The 12,941-nt window shown below is 55.0% G+C and overlaps 6 protein-coding genes across 6 annotated transcripts; 3 read left to right on the forward strand and 3 right to left on the reverse strand.

Moving 5' to 3' along the window:
• Positions 1-505: 505 nt before the first annotated feature.
• CDEST_08135 (uncharacterized protein) lies at positions 506-2,375 on the reverse strand. The gene is made up of 2 exons (XM_062924294.1): positions 893-2,375; positions 506-838 (listed from the first exon to the last, which is right to left on the reverse strand). Exons 1-2 carry the CDS (start codon positions 1,453-1,455, stop codon positions 697-699), a joined length of 705 nt encoding a protein of 234 aa, XP_062780345.1. The 5' UTR covers positions 1,456-2,375; the 3' UTR covers positions 506-696.
• Positions 2,376-3,138: 763 nt separating this feature from the next.
• CDEST_08136 (uncharacterized protein) lies at positions 3,139-3,613 on the reverse strand (the record flags this gene model as incomplete). The annotated part of the gene is made up of 1 exon (XM_062924295.1): positions 3,139-3,613. The coding sequence occupies exon 1, from the start codon at positions 3,358-3,360 to the stop codon at positions 3,139-3,141; it is 222 nt and encodes a 73-aa protein (XP_062780346.1). The 5' UTR covers positions 3,361-3,613.
• Positions 3,614-7,256: 3,643 nt separating this feature from the next.
• Positions 7,257-9,021, forward strand: CDEST_08137 (Putative phosphatidylinositol N-acetylglucosaminyltransferase subunit C). The gene has a single exon (XM_062924296.1). It carries the CDS (start codon positions 7,387-7,389, stop codon positions 8,920-8,922), a length of 1,536 nt encoding a protein of 511 aa, XP_062780347.1. The 5' UTR covers positions 7,257-7,386; the 3' UTR covers positions 8,923-9,021.
• A 39-nt stretch (positions 9,022-9,060) lies between these two features.
• CDEST_08138 (uncharacterized protein) lies at positions 9,061-9,822 on the reverse strand (the record flags this gene model as incomplete). The annotated part of the gene is made up of 1 exon (XM_062924297.1): positions 9,061-9,822. The coding sequence occupies one exon, from the start codon at positions 9,820-9,822 to the stop codon at positions 9,061-9,063; it is 762 nt and encodes a 253-aa protein (XP_062780348.1).
• Positions 9,823-10,993: 1,171 nt separating this feature from the next.
• Positions 10,994-11,218, forward strand: CDEST_08139 (uncharacterized protein; the record flags this gene model as incomplete). The annotated part of the gene is made up of 1 exon (XM_062924298.1): positions 10,994-11,218. The coding sequence occupies one exon, from the start codon at positions 10,994-10,996 to the stop codon at positions 11,216-11,218; it is 225 nt and encodes a 74-aa protein (XP_062780349.1).
• A 47-nt stretch (positions 11,219-11,265) lies between these two features.
• Positions 11,266-12,544, forward strand: CDEST_08140 (uncharacterized protein; the record flags this gene model as incomplete). The annotated part of the gene is made up of 4 exons (XM_062924299.1): positions 11,266-11,454; positions 11,482-12,057; positions 12,086-12,378; positions 12,445-12,544. 4 exons carry the CDS (start codon positions 11,266-11,268, stop codon positions 12,542-12,544), a joined length of 1,158 nt encoding a protein of 385 aa, XP_062780350.1.
• Between the last annotated feature and the right edge of the window lie 397 nt (positions 12,545-12,941).

Below are 12,941 nucleotides of genomic sequence, written 5' to 3' on the forward strand. Positions count from 1 at the left end.
GCCACCCGATTTGTTTTACTCCTGTTGTACCGTCAAACATGCTCTAGTGGTAAGACCACCCCAAAAGTTGTCATTCAAGAGCCATTTGGACGATGCAGCAATAAAGACTGCCCAGGAGGCACGTCCTCGCTTCAGATTCGACGAACGACATGGGTTGACCCGGTGGTAGCTTAATCAGAGTTGCAACAACTATGTACTTTTGAAAACAAAGACCCATGTTTGGTGTAGTTCTATGTATAACCTGGCGTAACAAACGCACCAGGTAAGAAACATTATTGGCCTTCTTCTAACTGGAGTTATGAGATGGCTCTTGGCGTCTTGTGTAATGCATTACAGTATTACTGTTCCAGAGCCTAGAGGGCAGCCTCTTACCTACCTCCTTTTGCCAGCTCAGTTGTTGTTTGGTTTCTTCTACATCGGCTTCTCGCTGTGTTGCACAAAACTGGCTGTCCAGTCTCTCAAAATATCAACGACCATGTCTTCTGCCCACAGGGGCGCACGCTGCATAGTGAACAAATAGGACAAATGTAATGGTAATATTTTCATTTATGCCCAAGTCAAGCGCCGCGCTCTGAAAGTAAGATGGTATCGCAATGGCCAGTCTCCACATTATTAAAGGTCTGTGTCCTACGACTGTTTGATTATGGAGTTTTCAAGTTGGTTTGTATCCTTTTATCTTTCCGTCACCCGTTATGGTCATGATCTCGGTCCTTGGACGCCAACGTCATCTTCGTAAGGCGCCGAGTCGAAAGAGTCGCAGCGGAATGATGGCGACTTGCAAGGCTTCTCGTCTCCCTCCAAACGAATCTCCCCTCTGGGGTCATAGTGCTGGCGGACCCTGCTATGTCGTCAGTCAAATGTATTTTGTTGTCGATGGCAACGAAAAACTCACCCTTGGAATGTTGTGCCAACGGTCTCCAGCACCAGTAAAACGAGGACCAGAGCAAGAACGGCCCCGAGGACAATCAAATCGGGGTGCTGATCCACGACTGACATAGATGGCGTGGGGCCCTGGACGTGTTTCCAGCAGCCTAGACGAGGCTTTGACGGCAGCAACTTCGCCAGGCCCTCCTCCAGCGTCATGGGCTTGATCGTCTCAGGAGTCCCGTCGCCCACCACATCCACCACTCTGTCCTTCCCTGATCCTGGGTGCTTAGATAGTGATTGAAGGTAGGTGGTCTTCAGTGGGCGAGGCGCAGCCAGGACAAGTGACGGAGGCATGTCTTCCGATGGTGATACGGGGCTGTTGTCGAATCTGAATTCGATCTTCTGTTCCTCGGGCTCCTTCACGGTAGAGATTGGTGGTGTGTGATGCATAGACACGCGGGTGATCTTGGTCAGACGACGCGCCTCGCCTTTGACATGGGTGACGAGATCTGAAAAGGTTGCGGGGACGGGAACGGCCATGCCCAACTGCACAAAGCCCAAGGCGCAGAACAAAGTTGAAGGCTTCATATCTGTCGGTGGTTAGGTTTCAACAAGCGTGTCTGTGGTGTATACGACAGTTGATGTAGCGAGACTGTGTAGTGTGTTGAGATGCTGTCGACGACGCTGTGTCTTTGCCGATCGGGTCTTTCGATGATTCGAATGAGACGCAAGGCTCGTCGTTTACTTCACGACGTCTTGAATGATCAACAGGATCTGTCTGGTCGGCTTTTGGAAAGGGCACGCCACTGGCACCCAACCTTTTAATGTCGCGACAGGGCCACGTGAGATGCTCGGATGGCAGGTTCCCGAGGGGGTGAATCCAAGTGAATCGAGTGCCGTTCCGTCTTCACCAGTTCCACCTATATTGTTGAGCCAAGGCGCCTATTTAGCAAGCCCGTCAAAGATATGAACCACCGATGGCGGCTGTAAAGGTTCCAATCGTTGGTAGGATGGTGTTGTTGCGATGCTGGTGGCGATGCGGGGTGTGCAGAAGTGTGGTAGAAGTCTGGGCACCAGCTTTGTTGATGTAGAAGGGGGGGAAGATGGTAGCGGTAGCGGGAGCGGGAGCGGCAGGGCGAACAGAGTCAAACACAGTCAGCGTGATGGAGGGCGGGAAGCCTCGAAAGGCGAGTGAAACAAAACAAGTAACGGTTCTGGTGCGTTGCCGAGTTGCGAGGAATGGAGAAGATGGGACGGAGCGGCTAATAGGAGGAATGAGGCCGAAGAGGACGCAAGAGCGGAGGGCCAGACCAGAGGACGAGAGGGTGGTGTTCGAGGACTGACGTGCCAAGGCGAGTGGTCTGAAAGTAATCTAGGAGGAAGGACGGCTGGCTACAACTCGAGTCGTCCGGAGTGATGCAAGTGTGTGAAAGTGAGTGAGTGTCCGTTTGTGTGCCGTGTAAGTACGGAGGCTGGAGCAGAGGAGAGAGGGAAGCGCCAGGGTGGGTAGTATCGCGCGTTATGTATGTATGATCAGAGCTGAGACGAAGAATGACAAAAAGGCGAAGCCAGCTTGATGCATTGGGGATTGACATGCCATTTGGCTTGTCCCAAGACGGAAGCGGTGGTGGTCTTTTTTGCTCCTGTCTGTTGGCACGCACTCCCCAGGGTCTCTTCCTCTCCTCCAGTCTCTCGGCCTATCCCACCTCCTGGCTTGGCCCTCTCTGCTTTCCCTCAAAAAGCGGGCGCTGGGGGAACCGGCGCTGTCCTTGTTCTGTCTGGCTTCGGGCGATGGATTAGGGCCAGGCCATGATCCAGGCTCGGTCGGCCAGGGATGCAGGGTTGGTCTGGACCCTGCGGGCTGCGGTGTGCGCCCTGTGCGCCCTGTGTGATTCCTCCCGAAGCTTTTCCGATTCGAACATGGCCGCCCGTCGCCCGCATGCTTCTCTGCTGGGCCTCTACCACCATGGGAGACTTCACGCTCGCCCCCGTGTATGGTGTACTACATCGTATCTACGCTACAAAGAGTATGGCGCCATTGCCCCAAGGCACCATCAACATGCGCCCAAATAACGCGAGCCATTAAGCTTCGAGGCTGGCTGCGAACCGGCAGCGACTACCTACGTAGGTAAGCGCAAAGGTACAAGTACTGTATACCTTAGTATAGCTGTCCGACGGCGACTGCAACACCTACTCACTTAGCTGGCTTAGTGGAGGATCGACTCTGGACATCTGTAACGAGAATGAGAACAGGCTGCCGAGTAGCCGATCTCATCTACTGGCCTCGGCGATCCATGTTTCCTGCAAGGGCTGGCGGGCCTTGTGGTCCCTATTCGTGTTTTGGACACTCGGTCGTGTCGGTTTGCTCGGCCCCCCGTTGTTGCTTCGAGATGCGACACAAAAAAGGACCAACTCTACCTGTAGGACGACCAACAAATCGCCATACTCATCGAACAAGAGGTGCTGGGGATTGCGGGGTGAGCAGCAGTGCATCGCGATCCCGGTGAACTCTGCATGGTCCGTGGAGGTGTGGTAGGCATCGATTGCGCGAGCAGCGGAAGGGCCGCGGGGTTCGAGGACTGCGAGAAATTTGAAGCTAGCGTGAATCTTACCATGAACGGCGCAATCCTTGCCAGCAAACCAGATTCCTAGATGCCACGACCGAAGGCCGGACGAGGGGTTCCTGGCGCAAACTGGCGTCGACCGGGGGGAGAGAAGAGACGAAGAAACGGCGGTTCCCACGGAGTCCAATTGACACTGCCGGGGGAAAGACTCGACGCTTGCCGTCACAGACTTGAGGTAAAGTCCAATGGCGTATTTATGACATGATTGATGAAAAGGATAAGGGCGCTGCGCCGTCGAGTAAGTTTGGCCCCCGCTACATCACTTGAGTATCCCATGCTTGAATTACGAAGCAATACCGGTGGCCAGACCTCCCCCCCCCCCCCCCAGCGTGGGCGGCAGTGTGGGCGAGAGGTCGCCAATCAATCCATGTCGCTAATGCGGAGAAGAGAACAACGAAAGGGGAAGAGGGAAAAGGAAAATAAAGAAATAAACAAAGGGAACGAAATGGCATCGAGAACGAGTGTGCTGTCTGTATGGATGATGAGTGAGATGGGACATGCTGGGGACAGACAGAATACACAGTGTCCGTGTCAATGCCTCGCTGCGCATCGTGTAATTCGTGGACGTGGTTTCCCACATGTGCTCCCTCAATTGTGCCATCGGCCTCTCCCCTGGCCACCTAGGTTTCTAGGCAGGTAACTTCAGCTCGACTTCCCCCAGCAAGGGAAAGGTGGCACAATCCGAGCACAATGGAAAGGAGGGCGGGGACTGGGTGCCACAGGCTGGCAGAGCACAAGAGCAGCTTGTCTCCTTTCCCACCTCCAACACAGAAAATTACAAGAAACAATCAAGCTTTCCCAAGCCAAGTGATCCCTCGCAGCTTACCCCTCCGCTTCATTTCCTACATTCTGCCGTCCACATGCGCAAGCGGGAGCACGTGGGCAGCTGCCCTGTGTGAGTCTAGACAGTCCTGAGTCTCTCGATAGAGCGAATCACATAATATCGACGACCCATAGTGGGCGCAACTCCCACAGACCCGCCCCAAGCAGCATCGCCGTGTCCAGCCCGCTCGGCCATCGCTTCTCTCGGAGAAATACAGATACCAGGGACAAGAAACCCAGACCGACAAAGAAGAGAGAGAGAGAGAGAGAGAGCCTTTCAAATGGCCAGCCCACCCGAGCCCACCCGAGAAGGACGGACAGAGAGCAATTAATCAAACCGCAGCATCCACCGTGACTTAGACCAACGAGATGGAGAATACGGACACGGGTATCCCACTTCCCCCTAGCCACGATAATGGTCGCTCCGGATCCATGTCGATACTGAACAGAGAGGGGCGGGCCGGTCTACTTGCGGGATCCCACAGACGACTGCCCATCTTTGCTGTCCGTGCCGAATGGTGCCGTCGCCGATGACTGACCCGGGTCATCTCGACATACATAGCTGGCCAAGAATCTGTCGGCAGTGAGTGGGCACTAAGCACTAGGCAGTCCATCCAGTCAGTCATCCAGTCTATGCCCATTCACGTTGCCTGGCGCCGCCGTGCCGCAGTCCTCGTAAAAACGAAATTGCACCAGCTGCGCCCGACTCAATGCACCCTACACACTGCATCGCAGCCAGCCAAGCAGGACAGACACTGACTGTCACTGCCACCTGGCGCTCAACGAAAGTCCTCTCGTATTCTGATCATTATTGTTCTTATTATGGTTTGTTTACTTTGGGCTGAATCACCTCCTTACGATGACAGCCGGCCGCTCCACTCCGCTACACACGAAGAACTAGTGCCAAAGGCAATTCTAATTATGTTCGCCAGTGGCACTCTACAGCAATGGCGGATCGACGCCGAGTGCCCACAGATTTAGCGCGGCTGGTAGACAGATCCGCTGGGACGTTGAAGTGTGCCAGCTGCAACAGTTGCACATTCACCACGAAGAAGACATCGCGAAGACTCGAGACACCGTGGAAGACAGCTCCCTCTTTTGGCACGCCCTTCACATCGTGGGAGCAAGAGCAGGGGGTTTTGCAAGCAAAGATAGATATCCCCGTCCTGAGGAGCTGGAACGGGTCTCCTGTGACAGTCTTGTTCAGCGCAGCCCGAGGTCCGCATCAACAGAAATTGCGAAACCCGCTTGTACCATGGAAACAGATCTGCAGTATGTATTCTGAGGTGCTCAAAGCCCGTACCTTGAGGAACTACTCCGAATAACCCGCCAATATTCCAAAATAAGCAGTTAAACTCTCTCACATTCCAACGCGATGCCTGCCCGGCACGCCTGCCAGCGCTGCAGCCTGCAGCCTTTCAGGCCTAGTCCCTGCAGGGCGAAGTGAGGGGTCTGGACCGGCCGGCCTCGGCCTTGCCAACACACGGAGGACGCAGGGTAATGGCCCAGGAAAGCGGTAGCAAGCTAACAGCACAGGCGGGGGAGGCATACAGGCACGCGATCAAAGAAAAGAGACAGCCACCCGTCCATGCCATGGGCCCATAGCGCCATCTATTCCGCAAAGCCTCTGAAGAGGTAAGGGGGAGAACTCGCAAGAAAACCGCTCAAGGGCCAGATCCAACGGGGCCACCAATGGCCGATGGACCAGGGGACAAGCAGCGAACAAGCTTTGTACTGCTGCGGGCCTCCCTGCGAAGAAGGACGGGAGACAATTCCGAAGGAAAATGAACGCGGGGACTGGGTGTGGGGACCGGGTGTGTCGACTCTCGTATCCCATCGGCATCAAGTCGCCATGTGTGAACTTGCGTGTTGGATAACAGTTACTGCGAATGGCTGAGCGACACATCACAATATCAAGGCACTCTTTAGATTTTGATATATGCTAAGTAATAGGGTGATTCTCGGCTTAAAAGCCTCTATGATATTGAGGTTCTAAAGGAAAGTTTTTCTTTATATTGTGTACCTGTGAGATCTTGAGAGGGACCACCTTGGCAACGTACCTTAGTATCCCACTGGCATAAGGGTTTGCGGGGTGCGGCGATGCCGGTCCCCATTGAGGTAAAGAGGGGCAGAGCAATACGTCGTCGTGGAACTCCGTTCGAGGCACATCTCTCTCGGGAGTCGGGCGTCCGCTGTGAGGATCTAATGTGACACACCACCCTCGCAGTTCGGTGGAGAGAGCGTACCGTAGCTGTGGTGGTTGTTATGAGGGTGGTGTGCATGCGTGGGGTTCCGCTTCGCGAGAGTTGGAGAGCGGGATGCCGCGGGTCGCGATGTTGACGATGCCAGGCGAGTCTGTACACTACCTACTGTAGGTAGCTATAGGGATACTTGCCAACGCTAAACGAACTCTTCGCTGCTTCGCCTCGAAAGGTCAGGAAGCTGCCGTTTCGCGAGAAATGGTTCGGTGCTGGTTCCTCCCAACTCGGGCAAAAGAGAGTTAAGCCCGGTGCTACCATCCCTGTCTCCTACAGCTGAGCTAATGTCAGCAAGTGCTGCAACCCTGAGTGAACTGATTCGGGATCGAACAGACAAGACAGCCGGGCTTGAGTCTTCATGGGTACTTAGTTAGGCGGGAGGCACCACTTTTCGGCCACCACATTGATGCCAGCTGAAAAAAGAAAGTTGAAAAAGAAAGATTGCCCAATCCGGCGACGGGTCCGGGCGAAAACCCCATGTCATTGGCTCATTGCCGAGTAAGCGACAACCTCGCGGAGGGAGCCCCACAGTCTCTCGGCTAGTTCCCCCACCAATCTTCTCTCTCTGTCCGTGCACGTACCCTTTTCTTTTTTTCTTTGGTTCCCCACCCTTGTCTCCTTGGCTGCGGCCCTGGTCAATCCAACCAGCCTTGCGCTCTTCCTCTGTCCATCGGCGCCTGCGAGGCTGAGAAGCGTCTCGGTCTCAACGCCCAGCGATCATCGACGCGCACTTCCAAGCCATTGGGTCTCGGTTCGATTTTCGAAACCCGTCTTCTTTATTGTCCCGAGAGCCGTGCCCCGGCAGCTCCGGCCTGATGTCGCCGACGACGCCGACGGACTTCGGCACCTTTCCCCCGCCCCTTACCCGCTCCTCCACACTCCCCGTCGGCTCCAGCACCGGTGGCACGAACAGCGCCAACAACAGCAACACTCACATCGCGCGCCAAGACCGATCGCGCCTCGCCCCCGAAGATGCCTTCCTGGCAACCTCACCGCCGCGTCGAACCGTCCCTTCGTTCTCCGATGCCTCGACCGGACTAGATCACCGCGTCGCACGCGCCCACCTCCGACACGGCGCCGTCGCCGGCGACCGCTCCCGCTCCCGCCGCAGTCGCAAGCGTACCTGGAAGAAGTTGATGTGGGTGAAGCAGAGCTACCCCGACAACTACACCGACCAGGACACCTTCCTCGAGAGCCTGCAGCGCAACCCGCGCCTGCAGCCCTACGACTTCTGGCCCCTCGTCGCCGATTCCACTGTCATCGTCCAGCACGCCTGCTCGGTCATCGTTTTCATCGTCTTCTTCGTCCTCATACAGCAGAAGCGCGTGTCGCCCGTGTCGTTCGTGTCCTTCGGCAGTCTGGTCACTTTTCTCGGCTGGCTGCTCTGGGAGCGCTGGGAGGCCGACGAGGAGCGCAAGGACCTGAGTGGCTCGGCCGGCAGCGCGACGGCGGCCGGACGGCGGGAACCGAGTCGGAGGACGGGTGGCGTGCGACGCCCGCCGCCGCACGTCGACGACGCCTCGGCTGCCTCAACCGTCACGACGGCCACGAGTTCCGTGACGAACCTCTCCGCCGGCGCCGACCGTCCGGCGCGACACTCCCACTCCGCCTCGGCGAGCTCCCTCGTCTCCACGACGTCGACGACCTCGCAGCCCGCCCACCGCCGTCACAGCCAGGAGGTCACGGGTCACCCCCCACCGCGCCGATCCTCATTCCCCCTCCCCGGCGACGACAACAGCCGTCTCAACCAACGCCTCAGCACCGTCAAGAGCGCCATCCTCATCTACTCGACCCTCCTCGGCCTGTCGCCCATCCTCAAGTCCCTGACGAAATCGACCTCCCCAGACAGCATTTGGGCCATGTCCTTCTGGCTCCTAACCATTAACATCTTCTTCTTCGATTACTCGGGCGGCGTGCGCGTCAGCATCCCCGCCTCGCTGTCGACCAACGCCGCACTCATGGCCTCGACGGTGCTCGCGAGTCAGCTGCCGTCGACTGGCCAGGTCTTCAGCCTCACGCTCTTCAGCATCGAGGTCTTTGGCCTGTTCCCCGTGTTCCGGCGTTACGCGCGGCATCAGAGCCGGGCCTACCACCACGCCATGACGGTCTTCCTTGTCCTCGGCGCCGGCGCGGGGGTAGGCATGATCGTGGGCGACGACGGGAGCGCCTGCTGCTGGCCGTGGAAGAGCGTCGTCGCGGGCATGGTTGTGAGCGTGCTGATTGCTGCCATCGCGATGGGCGGCTGCAGCTGGTGGCTGATTGGGTTGCAAAAGTACAAGAACGAGATTTACGGCCCGTGGGACCCGGCGAGGCCGATCATCATGAGCCGACGTGCCTGGGACGATGAATGACGTGCAGGTGCAGGAAATGAAAATGCCAATTCTTTCCTCTCTGTTGGTGGAATGGAGTGAATACCTAAGTATGAAAATAAATTTACAATTCTTGTGTTCTGACGGCTCGGTGTTGTTTTGCGGGCAGCAACTGCGTATCTATGCTGCCGCGAGGTAATGCGCCTTTTGCATCTCTTCCGACGACATGCCCTCGTCTTCCATGCCAGCTTCCTCTGTCTCTGTTGGCCATCGCCCCTCGCTAGGCTTCGTTCCCGTCTCCCAGCAGCGGATCAGGTATCCCATCAAGGCGCCCGCGGAGACGACGGCAAGCAGAGCGCAGCAATGCGCCGCAGTCTTCCTCATGGGCTCGGGCGCCTCGGGATCCCCCGCTGGGCCGGACGATTTATTCTTCGGCTTTTGATTTGTACCGGTGCGCGGGTTGCCGGCTCTGGGTTCGGTTGCGATGCCACCCGTAAGCTTTGCAGTCCAGTCGGCGTGTCTCGCTATCCAGGGGTGGCGGGAGCCGCCGGAGTGGGCGCTTATGTGCCTCGCGACCTCTCCCAGCATCTTGTGCTCGACCGCTTCCCTGCCCATCGCCGGCGGCCTGACTGCCAGTTTTGCTTTGTAGATCTTGACCTTCGCCGTTTGGGGCGGGCCCTGGAGGAGGCTGTACTTGATGAAGGAGTCTGTGTCAGGGTGGATAGCACGGGCGAGGGAGGGAGCGGAGTAGGACAGGCCGCGGTTCTGGATGAGCTTTAAGGCTAGCGATTTGGCTGGTAGGCGTCTGGTGGGCGGGAGAATTGTCAACGAGAGTGTCCGAGTACTGTTTTGTGTGGTTTGCGGGAGAGGTGTTTGGCGTGGAGTAGATGCCAGGGCAAGGGGGAGGGCTCTTCGGCCTCTCTGAAGCAAGTTTTGGAACATTGTGAATGATTCTTCTTCTTCCTCCGGATTTTTCCTAGTCTTAGCAAGAGGTCTTGCCCAGTGGACATGAGCCGGGTGCTTGCTCGAAAATGTATGTTCCCATATTAGCATTGGAGATGGCTGGCAAGTCTCACGGTCCAAACATTCGAGATTCAGTCCCGCCATGGTATCGTTGAATTCTTTTTAATACCGATTCATGTTAAACTCAACACACGAACTTGAAAATCTTAACTCACATTGAGAGATGGTTTGCGTGGTGAGCCGAGGCTTAACAAAAGCTAGAGTGTCCAGGTATGTCTTCATTGACTCCTTCGTATCCGCATTACTCTTCGTTCCCTCTAAGAGATAAATCTCAATTGCACTCTAGCCACATCCGCCACCTAAAATTCACTCTCGGTGATTTGGGCGGCACTCTGGAAGAATAGGCATCAGCAAAAGTATAGTGGCAAGGCGGGTCATATGGAAAGGCTAGCGGCGCTCGACAGAGAACGAAAAATGCATCCAGGCAGTGTGTCAAGACGAATATTTGAAACAAGATGATGGGATTCTCGACCGTTCCTCTCTCTCAATAGTGAAGGCAAATTGGTGGCTGGTCCGTGGACGAGGGTTTCTGTTGTGACGCCCTTGGTCTTGTCTGGTTCCCAAACCAGAGTGCTGTGCATAAGGGTTCTCGCTGATGCTACTAATCATCACTGATGGTCTTTTAAGAGCGTGGCCGAGTTAGATTTACTCTGAGACGTCGGCAGATTGTACTCGTTGTCGGGGACGTCGACTGGATTAAACAGAAGAAATCAAGTATCGGAGCATTACACAAGCTGGTGCCATAGTTGATATCTACTAGGGAGGTCCAGGAAGATTCGGCGAGGAAGGGGCAGAACGGTCAAGAAGCAGCTGGCTCCTTCCGTGCCTTCACCATGTCTTCCTCTTTCCCACTTTAGTTGTTATCTCAGTCTTCTTTTTCCCAACACTCCCATTCTCTACAGAAGCTATCTCTCTCCCAAGATTGGATACTTCTATGTAGCCTTCGTCCAATCTCTTCCGAGGTCAACATATCCTTCAACACAATCACTGTTGTTTCTGTTTCTGTACCTGGACACACCCGCCCTAGCCTTCCCCCTGTCATCATCGTGTACAGACCATCCACCGCAGAAGTCGCGAGGGAAAAGTTGCCATGACCACGAACGGCGAGAGCCACGGTCACTGGTCAACGTCAGCACCGCCTCGAGGTCGCAACGAGGCGGATGTCCAGCTGAACGATCTGCTCCGGGAACGTGGCCTCTACTCGGATGAGGACACTGCAGAGAGTTTCAAGCAGGGGATTATCCACCGATCCCTAGAGATTCTGTCGCAACAGCTGTACAGCACTGAGAAGAGACTCGCTTCATCCCCGAGATGATTCAAAACGCCAACGACAACGCTTACGGCAAGAGTTCCACCAACAGAATGCCCCCAATGCCCCCGACCTTCTCACTGTCTGTGAAGGTTGGCCGTACAGGCGACATTAACATAGACAACGCCAACCCTGGCAAAGAATACATCTTAGAGACCGGTTGCAATGAAGATGGGTTTTCTATGTCGCAGATCACTGCCTTAACCGACATTGGAGCAAGCACGAAGACAAAATGCAAGGATGTTCACTGAGGTTGCACCGGCGAGAAGGCTGTTAGCTTCAAGGCTGTTTCCCGCATTGCCGACGTTGTTCATGTTGCAAGCGGCCATTCCCGTTTCAAACTCGACAACCGCCATGGTATGATTGGAGCCCTATGTCCACTTCCATGCCCCTTCCCGGCATCAAAGTTCACCTCCCACTCCACGCGGATGATGGTCCAGCTGAAGGGCCAAAGGGAACATGAAGTGATCGAGAGAGATTTGATCAACACCCAGCCTGAAATTCTTCTCTTTCTACAAAGTTTGAGAGGAATCTGCGTGATCACAAGTACATTCAAGTCTATTTATACTGCAACGCACACTGACGACGAGCTTCATGGTGAAACTAGGGCAGTGATGGTGCACCACAGCATAGGAGATACAAGAACCACAAAGTACATCATAGTCCGGAAAATAGTTGACAATGCGCCAACAGAGCCCCGACGAAAATGTGTTGTGACCTTAGAGGTCACACTCGCTTTCCCACAGAAGGGCGATGGCAGCCCCAGAGTCGTGCCGCAACATATTTTTGCCTTCCTTCCAACCAACTACTATAGTTTCCGAATGAGTTTATTCGCCGAAGAGATTGTCTATAGGAAGTCTAAACAGAATCTAGTTTCTCATCCAGGGTGACTTCATCCTAACAGCAAGCCGTGAAAGCCTCGCCCCTACCGCATGGAATGAAAAACTTCAAGAGACCATCCCTGGAGCTTTCGAGGCGGCGATTCACAGGTCCAATGATACAAAAAGCGGCATACGTTACTCTTGTCCGCAGTATCTAGAATATTTAACGACTGGCATAGCCTTTGGCAAAAACCTCGGACCGAAACTCTTCAAGCACCCTCGTTTTTGCCGGATCCTCCGAAACTGCCACAGTCTTGATCTCTTCTTCATGCCCGGATGTCTAGTGTTAGTCCAACCGGAATACCACCTAGATGGCTAGCCATTGATCGAGCCCTCTCTGCAGCGCCAAAGACATCTAGCCTTCGACTACGCACCAAAAGGAAGACTGCCTTTCGGCCTCGTAGACCTCGGCGTGAAAGTTATAGACCTAATTATCTTCTCGTCCCATTGATGGGTTGATTAAAATCAGAGAAGCCTGATCTTGGTCTCAGGATGCTAGAGTGGCACAGCAAAGTGGTGGCCATTCCGGCGACAAATTGGAATTCCAAAGACATGCTCCGCAAACTACCCATCATACCAACTCTCTACAGAGAGTTTGTTCCCGAATCAACGAAGTGCCTCCGCAGAGTCTCTAAAAAAGACGCTTAGGGTGTAACTGGCAGCCTCGGGCCGAAATTCGTCGACCCAGCAGTTAGAGGCGACCCCAACAGGGTAACGCTGTTCCGATGGTTTGGTATCCCATAGTTCAGAGCTTTCGACATATGCAACCGCATTCTGTGTCTACACGCGAAGTGGGACCCTCGATCTCTAGAAGAAGTTATCGAAGAGGTCATCTATCTGTTCCGCAA

This window comes from Colletotrichum destructivum, chromosome 5 (assembly GCF_034447905.1).
Source record: "Colletotrichum destructivum chromosome 5, complete sequence".
NCBI classification, from domain to species: domain Eukaryota; kingdom Fungi; phylum Ascomycota; class Sordariomycetes; order Glomerellales; family Glomerellaceae; genus Colletotrichum; species Colletotrichum destructivum.